This window comes from Oncorhynchus tshawytscha, linkage group LG01, assembly GCF_018296145.1.
Source record: "Oncorhynchus tshawytscha isolate Ot180627B linkage group LG01, Otsh_v2.0, whole genome shotgun sequence".
Taxonomy (NCBI): domain Eukaryota; kingdom Metazoa; phylum Chordata; class Actinopteri; order Salmoniformes; family Salmonidae; genus Oncorhynchus; species Oncorhynchus tshawytscha.
Window position 1 is genome coordinate 55,742,689 of NC_056429.1, and position 11,628 is coordinate 55,754,316.

The 11,628-nt window shown below is 41.5% G+C and overlaps 1 protein-coding gene across 1 annotated transcript in view; it reads left to right on the forward strand.

Annotated features, from left to right (window-relative positions):
• The window catches only part of LOC112253555 (synapse differentiation-inducing gene protein 1), a 28,067-nt gene extending 21,052 nt beyond the window's left edge, over positions 1–7,015 (forward strand). Inside the window, exon 4 of the mRNA XM_024425503.2 lies at positions 5,691–7,015. Within this exon, the coding sequence (XP_024281271.1) occupies positions 5,691–5,849 (159 nt within the window). The 3' untranslated portion in view covers positions 5,850–7,015. The remainder of the gene's footprint in view (positions 1–5,690) is intronic.
• The last annotated feature ends 4,613 nt before the right edge of the window (positions 7,016–11,628 follow it).

Sequence of the window (11,628 nt, forward strand, 5' to 3'; positions counted from 1 at the left end):
TAAACTACTAGCACACAGCTCAGACACCCATGCATACCCCACACAACATGCCACCAGAGGTCTCTTCTCAAGTCCAGAACAGACTATGGGAGGCACACAGTACTCCATAGAGCCATTACTACATGGAACTCTATTTCACATCAAGTAACTCATGCATGCAGTAAAATCAGATTTAAAATAAAACTATAAAAAATACACCTTATGGAACAGCGGGGACTGTGAAGAGACACACACACACACAGGCACAGACACACGCATACACACACACGCACGCACGCACGCACACACACACACATAATAACATACGCACTATACACACACATACATACAGATTTTGTGTTGTAGATATGTAGTAGTAGAGTAGTGGTCTGAGGACACACACTTAATGTGTAGTGAAATCTGTTGCGAAATGTAATGTCATGTTTTTAATTCTATATACACTACATTACCAAAAGTATGTGGACAACTGCTCATTGAATATCTCATTCCAAAATCATGGGCATTAATATGGAATTGGTCCCCCATTTGCTGCTATAACAGCTTCAACTCTTCTGGGAAGGCTTTCCACTAGATGTTGGAACATTGCTGCAGGGACCTGCTTCCATTCAGCCACAAGAGCATTAGTGAGGTCAGGCACTGATGTTGGGCGATTAGGCTAAGTTGGAATTAAAATTCATCCCAAAGGTGTTTGATGAGGTCAGGGCTGTTGTTGAGGTCAGGGCTCTGTGCAGGCCAGTCAAATTCTTCCACACCGAACTCAACAAACCATTTCTGTATGGAACTCGCTTTGTGCACAAGGGCATTGTCATGCTGAAACAGGAAACGGCCTTGCCAAAATTGTTGCTACAAGGTTGGAAGCACAGAATCGTCTAGAATGTCATTGTGTGCTGTAACGTTAAGATTTCCCTTCAGGCGCATGAATGATCAGTTCCTGAAGGAAATTTCAGAACGGCGCAAAGTTCTCTACCCACTCTTCAAAGTGATAGAAACGTGTAGCTCTCGTAGTTGATAAACTGTACATTGATAACCAACTGTTCTGAGACACCAAGACTACTCCATGGATGGCTATTCTCGATAATAGTTCCCATAGAGGAGTCGAATACTATCCATGGTAGGGATTGTTATAAAAACAGGAAAACAATAAAATACAACAATTGATAAAGAAATAAACTACAAATACACTATACCATTCAAGATAGAGAATGTTGTAAAATAATATTTATAAATGGATAAAAGACAGCATTAGACGAAAGGACAATTATTGAAATAATACATCTTAAAATATAAGGAACTGGAACTCAAAAGCCCGAAATTAGGTAGGAATCAACATGGTAGAGATAAAAACAGAGGACATAGAAGGAACAGTATGTGGGTATGTGCAGGTGTATATGTGGGGGGAGTGTTGTTGTGATGGAAGATGGGGTGTGTGTTTTTGTGATTGAGAAAGTGTGGTGAGTTGAGTGAAAAAGGAAAATGGAGCCCATGTGTGTCTGCGAGCAGAAGTTGTGACAGAGAGAGTTTTCAATCTTGTGCAGATATGGGATACACAGTAAATGTTTTAATAAATTACAAATATAGTATATTTATTTATTGTCCTATCATGATGGAACGGTCCCCAACCCTATACCTAGACACCCACCTGAGCGACCCACAGACTAAGGAGAAGTCCTCATCTGTTTTATAGGCCTACTGCAAGTAGCCTATACGCAGCCAAGGCAGAAAGATGAACGCGGTCAGAGACCCACTAAGCAGCACCCTCAAGATCTGAGCCTGCCTGGCAGGGTTGGTCCAACAAAGCCAAAGCCCCGGGTGGGTGAGCATAATATACAAGGAATTTGCTAATGAGAACTTTTATGACCTTGTTCCTAGCCGGTGAGAATTCTGGTGGAGACTACCAACCAGGTAGTGGCAGTGCTGGCAACACTAGCTGCAGTAACTCATGGAGAGGGGGTCACACTCGGACAATCAGATAAGGGGGCAAAGGATTGTGACCCTGGCGGCACAAAATAATCAAAAGGTCTGACTGCTCAGAGATGCTTGGGAAAATGGTCACAACGGGGTACCAGCATGTACAGTGGGGCAAAAAAATATTTAGTCAGCCACCAATTGTGCAAGTTCTCTCACTTATTAAAAAGATGAGAGAGGCCTGTAATTTCATCATAGGTACACTTCAACTATGACAGACAAAATGAGAAAAAAAATCCAGAAAATCACATTGTAGGATTTTTAATGAATTTATTTGCAAATTATGGTGGAAAATAAGTATTGGCAGTGTGGTCTGTGGGAATTTCAGTACTTCAGTGTAATGTTTCCTTATGGTTCTATTTAAATTAAAGTTCTCAAATTGTACAGAGAATGTTAAGAAAACATTCCATAAAAACCACAAGCAAACTTTAGTAACATTCAGAGAACGTTCTAAGAACATTATTTAAAAACATACATTCGGTTTTCAGCATCAAGAAAACTCTATACTCTGTGATATTAATACGTTCTTGTTTCCTTTGGAATTTCATCTGTTCGAATAGACTAAAATGAGCAGCTTTGTATGAGTTTGGAAAAACAGCCCCATCCTGGTGATGCATTGGACTAATTCCATGGCTAGAGATCAAAGTATCATAGGTTTGAATCTCACTGACGCTGTGCCACAAAAGTAAATAAATGTGTTTGCATGTTTAATGCTAAAGCAAATTAATTTACATGTGTCCTATCTGTGCTTGGAGTTCAAAACAGTTAACCAAAACTAAGCTAGTAGTGTTCTCAGAAAGTTATTTAATTTCCGTTCTCAGAACATGAATAAAACGTTCAAGGAATCATAGTAAAACATTATCAGAACCTCCCTGCAACCTAAAAAACAACTTTCCCAGAACAGACTAAATTTTCTCTGAACGTTTAAAAAACGTTACGTTTTACCGGTCAGGACACTTATGGCGTTGTTGGTTTTGGGAAACCAAAAACGTACGTTCCCACAACTTCCAAGGAACCATTTCACTTCCTCTGACTCACTCTTTTCCTGCAGCAGCAGAGGAGGTTTGTTTCTTCAGTGAGAAGCAGTTTTCTACTGCACTGTATATGAACAAAGATATTGCAAGCTTCATAAGGGTTGTAGATTTCCCTCCCCCCCTAAAAAGAATTAGAAATTAATCTAATATCTCCACTCGACTAATATCTCCACTCCACTCAGGAAAGGTATTTGAGAAGGAACAAAACATTTGACAGACAACAGCGGTAGAGACAGTAGTTGTGGTGGAAGTTCTTATAAAAAAAATGTAATTAGGGCTCTATTCAATCCGCATCGCAGAAGTTCAGCGTTACAGCGTGATTGAAATTTAAAAGCAATGTTTCTGCTTCAGCGGAGACTGCATTCACGGTAAACACTCCATATTTCGGCTCAATTGGAAATTGCTTTTACTTTTCAATCGCAGAATCTGTAACACTTTATAGATGGAATAGAGCCCTTCGTTATTTCGCTGTTACATTGTGTTCACTGTACATAAAAATATGAGTCTCCATTTATGCACCTGTCTGAATATAAAAATAACAAGATTAAAACATCACAATCCTCTCATCTCCTGTCTTCACCCTCCAGTGACCACAGAACAGTTCTTTGAAACCTTGGGCCATGCACCAGTGAGGTAATCAGCTTTCAGCCCCTACCCACCTCGTGATGAACTTCGTCTGGAATCTTTAAATAAGGACTGGTTCATTAATAAATGTCTTTGAGTTCAAATGTCCACAATTAACAATGTTAGAGAGCGCCTGTCTGGAGACAATCTTTTGATGGCCACCCATAATGCTGAAGATAAAAGATCAAGATCTGCTGGCTAACAATCCAACTCCCCCTACCCTTTACATAATACATCAGAATGATCCTCAGCAAGGTAATAAGGGCTAATAGTTCACAGAGAAGTGTGTCAGGGAAGATATGTACAGTGTAGATGAAATGATAAGGAATACCTCTAGGTTGTTGAGACAGAAATGTATTAATCAGAATATCGCTCGTTAATCTCAAATGATTGCCTCGCCTGGTTCACCAACTACTTCTCTGATAGAGTTCAGTGTGTCAAATCGGAGGGTCTGCTGTCCGGACCTCTGGCAGTCTCTATGCGGGTGCCACAGGGTTCAATTCTTGGACCGACTCTCTTCTCTGTATACATCAATGAGGTCGCTCTTGCTGCTGGTGAGTCTCTGATCCACCTCTACGCAGACGACACCATTCTGTATACTTCTGGCCCTTCTTTGAACACTGTGTTAACAACCCTCCAGGCAAGCTTCAATGCCATACAACTCTCCTTCCGTGGCCTCCAATTGCTCTTAAATACAAGTAAAACTAAATGCATGCTCTTCAACCGATCGCTACCTGCACCTACCCGCCTGTCCAACATCACTACTCTGGACGGCTCTGACTTAGAATACGTGGACAACTACAAATACTTAGGTGTCTGGTTAGACTGTAAACTCTCCTTCCAGACCCATATCAAACATCTCCAATACAAAGTTAAATCTAGAATTGGCTTCCTATTTCGCAACAAAGCATCCTTCACTCATGCTGCCAAACATACCCTTGTAAAACTGACCATCCTACCAATCCTCGACTTTGGCGATGTCATTTACAAAATAGCCTCCAATACCCTACTCAACAAATTGGATGCAGTCTATCACAGTGCAATCCGTTTTGTCACCAAAGCCCCATATACTACCCACCATTGTGACCTGTACGCTCTCGTTGGCTGGCCCTCGCTTGATACTCGTCGCCAAACCCACTGGCTCCATGTCATCTACAAGACCCTGCTAGGTAAAGTCCCCCCTTATCTCAGCTCGCTGGTCACCATAACATCTCCCACCTGTAGTACACGCTCCAGCAGGTATATCTCTCTAGTCACCCCCAAAACCAATTCTTTCTTTGACCGCCTCTCCTTCCCGTTCTCTGCTGCCAATGACTGGAACGAACTACAAAAATCTCTGAAACTGGAAACACTTATCTCCCTCACTAGCTTTAAGCACCAACTGTCAGAGCAGCTCACAGATTACTGCACCTGTACATAGCCCACCTATAATTTAGCCCAAACAACTACCTCTTTCCCAACTGTATTTAATTAATTTATTTATTTTGCTCCTTTGCACCCCATTATTTTTATTTCTACCTTGCACATTCTTCCATTGCAAAACTACCATTCCAGTGTTTTACTTGCTATATTGTATTTACTTTGCCACCATGGCCTTTTTTGCCTTTACCTCCCTTCTCACCTCATTTGCTCACATTGTATATAGACTTGTTTATACTGTATTATTGACTGTATGTTTGTTTTACTCCATGTGTAACTCTGTATCTGTCAAACTGCTTTGCTTTATCTTGGCCAGGTCGCAATTGTAAATGAGAACTTGTTCTCAACTTGCCTACCTGGTTAAATAAAGGTGAAATAAAAAAATAAAAAATATCTTGGTAACATCTTGTGCACTTCAAAAGGCTACAGGCCCTATTGGTGGGTTGAGTCACAGGTGATTTCATTATTATCCTTTGTGTGTTGCCATGTTTTGCTGAGAGACCCCACAAGATCCCCCAGACATCTCACTGGAAAATGGCCAATCTACTGTTTCATTTCCTCCTATTAATTGAGTAATTCTGTCTGTCTATCTCTCCCCGCCTTGCCTCTCTGTCTCCCCCTCTCTCTGTCTCTCTCTCTCTCTCTCAGACGAACAAGGCAGTATCTAAGGGGGACTTCCACTTGGCCAGCTCCAGCTCCAGACGTGCCCTCTTCCTGGCTGTGCTGTCAATCACCATCGGGACAGGCATATATGTGGGCCTGGCTGTAGCGCTCATCGCATACCTCTCCAAGAACCACCACTTGTAGCCTTGCCCTGGCCCCACCCCCTGCACTACAGGACTGATTGCGCTGGGGGAGTGGTTCACTTGGGGGCAGTTTAACAATGGAATTTAGGCCTGCAAACTATGGGACTATCAGGATGAACAGAACCTGGCCATATGGTTGACTCAATTCATGGGATGTAACATAAGAGGGTTATGATATGGAAAATAGTCTTGTAATGGTCAAGTCATTCTCTCATTTTGACAAAGAAAAACTGTAAACTCTTAGTCGTTCCATACGCAACTGAATATTTTGTTCTTCAGATGTCTAAAACTGGTGTGTGAGTTTTACCAAGGCAAGACGCATCCTTTGAGAGGTCAGACCAACCTGCACTAAATATGACCTGTACCAAGGGCATAGTGTTCGTTTACGGGGCATGCTCTCCGCTCTGTTAACAGTGAGTTGTGGAGTGGGCTGCTTTATGTTCAGAGCTGTCACTCATCCATACATTCAACCTGTATACATGTATTCTACATCACATTGAATTGATCTGTGGAAGTCGCATAGTAGACACTGCAGCTCACTTATTAAGTAAGGTGATGGTCTATATACTGCACTCTAATACAGTATCTTGGTGGTCCTATTATCTCAAGGGAGAACTGATGTGTCCTCACGGCACAATATTTTTTAACACATGCCACACACCTGAAATGTGGAGCTTTGTTGTAAACCCTACGACAACATGCTTTTGTGTTTCGTCAGGGAGATCAAGTGCACAGGCTTGCAGCTCTCTGACAGAACCTGCTTACACAGAGATACCTCCATGTTGATAGGCACAAATCACTAAGGAAGAGAAAGCAGACGAGTCTTTGGAGGCAGAAGCCATGCTGTAAATACCTCGACACATGCCATATAACTGCAATATTTTTTTTTTTGCAATACTATTTATTTTCCTGTTGTATACTGCTACTATGTATGGGCGGCACGTAGCCTAGCAGTTAAGAGCGTTGGGGCGGTAACCAAAAAGGTTGCTGGTTCGAATCCCCGAGACGACTAGGTGGGAAAATCTGTCTACGTGCCCTTGAGCAAGGCACTTCACCCTAATTGCTCCAGAATTGCCATCAATAATGGCTGATCTCTGGCTGTGACCCCACTTTCTGAGGGTGTCTCAGGGGGAGTGAGTTATGCAAAAAACATATTTCCAATTCACACATATGTATAATAAATCAAATCAAATCAAATTTATTTATATAGCCCTTCGTACATCAGCTGATATCTCAGAGTGCTGTACAGAAACCCAGCCTAAAACCCCAAACAGCAAGCAATGCAGGTGTAGAAGCACGGTGGCTAGGAAAAACTCCCTAGAAAGGCCAAAACCTAGGAAGAAACCTAGAGAGGAACCAGGCTATGTGGGGTGGCCAGTCCTCTTCTGGCTGTGCCGGGTGGAGATTATAACAGAACATGGCCAAGATGTTCAAATGTTCATAAATGACCAGCATGGTCGAATAATAATAAGGCAGAACAGTTGAAACTGGAGCAGCAGCACAGTCAGGTGGAAGTTGAAACTGGAGCAGCAGCACGGCCAGGTGGACTGGGGACAGCAAGGAGTCATCATGTCAGGTAGTCCTGGGGCATGGTCCTAGGGCTCAGGTCAGTTGAAACTGGAACAGCAGCATGGCCAGGTGGACTGGGGACAGCAAGGAGTCATCATGTCAGGTAGTCCTGGGGCATGGTCCTAGGGCTCAGGTCCTCCGAGAGAGAGAAAGAAAGAGAGAAGGAGAGAATTAGAGAACGCACACTTAGATTCACACAGGACACCGAATAGGACAGGAGAAGTACTCCAGATATAACAAACTGACCCCAGCCCCCCGACACATAAACTACTGCAGCATAAATACTGGAGGCTGAGACAGGAGGGGTCAGGAGACACTGTGGCCCCATCCGAGGACACCCCCGGACAGGGCCAAACAGGAAGGATATAATAATAATAGGATATAATATAATAATACACACTTGTACATGTGTGAAGTAGGACAAATGTAATTATTATTATGTCAAAACTGTCAATTTTGGGGGGAAACTCATTGGACTCAGTGTTTGACATAAAAGTGCTTGCAAATTAAATGTATTTCCATTAAAAAATGGCTGATTTCACAGTCTGACTTGGGTTAGTTCAGCTGCTAAAATTATAGTTTTTTTCCTTCATGCACACAGTATTACCACATTAAGTAATATGGTCTTGCAGGTTAGGCTATTTTGTTGCATATACTGTACAGTATAAAATACTTTAAAAAAAATACTATGTGCAATGTAAAGGCTTCTAACAAACAAAAATATTACTTGAACACACTAAAAGATTACTGAGTGTTTATTGAGGTCAATATAGACCTACATTATGGACCCTGCTCAAGCATCAGGTTTCTCCACTCACTTCCCTAACTCCCTATCCTCTCCTCCACTGCACACACACTATTGCAACTCTATTACACCCAGCCTTGCACCCAAGAATGACTAATCACCTGCACGCACTGTGCATATTTCATGGCAGCAGAAACATCTCACTGCCTGTCAGAAATATTAGCTTGCCAGGCGCCCAGATGATTTATACATTTTACATGACATTGCGGGCACCTTAATTGCTCCAACCCCTCTTCTTCTGTCCCTCCTATATGATATGAGAGTGTGGGATTGGGTGATTGGAGGTTTGGTGAGTGGGACCCTGTGGACACGATCAGAGGGAGGCCGGGTTTCTCTCTAATTAATGAAAACGTAATTCAGCTCAGAGCGGATGTTCCGCTGCCTGTAATTAACGAGTCTCTTTGTGCCAAGACTTCAATGTCGGGGGGCTATAGTTGTATCATAACTATATGTGACATGAGAGAGAATCAGTGGTTAAGGCCTATTGTACTCAAAACAAACTGTAGTCGTCACATGCTTCCGAAACAACATATTGTAGACTAACAGTGAAATGCTTACTTACATGGCCCGTCCCAACAACGCAGAGAGAAAGACAATAGAGAAGTAAAATACGTAACCATAAATATAATACCAATAGGCTATCAGACTCTGGTTGAGTCACAGGGGCTGGAAACCCAGCAGAGGCAATAACAACAGCCATTCTGTAAATGCAAGGAGGATTGATGGTAAAGAAGACACCTACCACCTAGCGTTTATGGCTATATAGACTGGAATGGTTAAGATACCCTTTTTTAGAAGGCACGGGGAAATTGGATTGCAAAAATAACCATAGAAATCAATAGCCTATTCCAGTATCGGTATTGTCTAGACCTCCAACATGTGTTACGATACGATAAAGAAGCAGATGAGACACTCTTTTGCATTTGGCCATCAAAGTATTGGACTCGACCGTACACGGACCTTTAACATGTATTGACAGCACTGGAACAATGCATTAGAGCTCTCATTGTTAAACAGAGGGCCCCTTATCACCAGAAAACTAACAAGCAACTCCAAGGCAAAGAGCTGCCAATAGGGATAAACGCCTGCTGCTAACATCTGTGTGCTAAGAGCAGCCCACAACTAGATCTAATAAGGGGTGAAATGGTGGAGGGTTGGAGAGCGGGGGACTGAGGGAGTGGGGGAAGATGGGTAATTAGCTTAATGCACAGTGGCTTCAACAATGTTTTTGTTAACTAGCAGGACATCTGATTTGAAAAGCAGAGATGATGATTGCGCAGTCTATTCATATCTGCATTGTCGTATCCTCTAAAACATGTGAAGGGCATTGATTTATGGTTGTGTACTGTAAGACTGCACTTTGAGGCAGAGTTGGCAGGGTAAGATCTAAAAGGAGATATGTTTTAATTCAAATGTCGATTAGCACAACACCCCCATTTGACACTTAACTCTCAATGTCAATCATTGAGTCAAATACAGTGTTCGCCTCCAGAGATTTGATAGGTCAGACAAAAGATGTATAGTAGCACTAGCTACAATACATATCATTGCTGGTCTCAACCAGCAACAAAAAGTGAATGAAATGAGAAGTTGCTACCATTCATCACATGGTGTGGTTCTTGTGGCGAGGAGGAATCTAGTCGATGAATGACAGCAGCTGTTTTTCTCCCAAGGCTCATTAATTGTAAATGAACAGTGATTGAGTTTTCTTCCACAGAAAAACTTGGCCTGGCTGGGCTCTGTTGAGGAGACACAGAGGGACAGACAGGTTTACATTAGCTTTTGCAGCAGTTTGACATTTGTGACACTCGTTTTATGAAACTAGGTGTATGTCGCGCGTCACTACTTCACCGGAGAGCCATTTGAACATAAACTTTAAAAAATATATATATCATTTTTGGGCAGAAATGCCTTTTGGAACATGTGAACTTTCACGTGCCTTAATAACAAACTTGTATGCCATCTGTAAATACGAATAAATATGAATAGTTGGTTTAGCCACCGAAAAAGACAGGAACCTTTCCACTAGCCATGATTGGCTGAGATAAAGTCTGAACATGCAGAGAGATGAGTTTGTAGCACGCTTCTGTCTATAACATGAGCTGGTCAGTACGTGTATGTAATTTCCTTTGTAATGCTGCTTTTTTGAAATATATCACATAGTAGAACCACAAATGTGTTGCTCTCCACTTTCTGGAAGACCCCGTTTTGAAATCAGTGGAATGCCTGGTGCAATTAAGAGTATGGTAGCTAAGGAGATGGAGAAAAATCTCACGTTTAAATGCAAATATGCAGAGGGAGTCGAAAAGAGAACACAGAAGGCTGTTGTAAAAAACACTTGTCTCCGGATAACATCTTCAAACTAAGGGCAACCATGGCACCCGTGACAGAGAGGGAGAAGCATCCATCCATGTATACGGGTAAGATAGTCTAGCTAGCTACATTTTCAGATATTATACATTCCTAATTTTGTCAAAGTCGTTTTCATTTAAAGTTCAAACTTACTGTTAGCTAGCTAGCTAATGTTAGCTTGCTGGCTTGCTAGCTAACGTTATAATTACGTGTATGATCTGTGTAGAAATATTAATTGTTTCTCAGAGCCATTTACATTGCTAGTTATAGCCTAATGTTAGCTAGCTAGCTAACATTGAACCTGGTTGGTTAGCTACCTGCAGATTCATGCAGGGTAGTAATGTTATGAGTTGGGATTATGGTTCATTGTTTAGCTAGCTAGCTACATGTCTAAACAAAAGACTCCACTATGCAAGTAACTATTTCACTACACCGTCTGTATCCTGTGCATGTGACAAATAAAGTTTATCAAATTAAATCATAGTATGTGTTTACTAGAGACGGTAATGTGAAGAACATGACCTGCACCAAAGTCAAATTAGGATATAACGTTAGGCCAATGAGACAATGTCCAAGTGAAAAAATTATCCGGTAGAATGCCCTGCTTTTATTTTGTCACACTCACAACCGTAAGCTATTTTCTGTAATTGGCTCGACATTCATTTGTAAATAATGATTTTGTTGTGAGTTTATTTTCCTGTAATAATGAAAACAAATTAGCTAAAGTGAAGACGTTGTCAGCTATATGATAATTATTTGAACTGGCTAGCCAGCTAACTTAACATCAGCTAGTTAGTTAACAAGTTAGTAACTAACCAAAACATTGTTTAGAACGTTTATTTTAGTAGCCTGGTTTGATAGATTGACATTTACTCATTTCATTTTTAAACAGGTGGGTTTATTGGTGTTAAAATACACTAGTTATGATATTTTGAAACACCAGGCTGATGTCATGCAGCCTGTAGTTTTTGTGTTTATACTTTTTCATAACGACAAGTTTGATGTCGGATGACAATAGAATGTTCATGGTGTCACTGCAACAACTGTCCGTAGA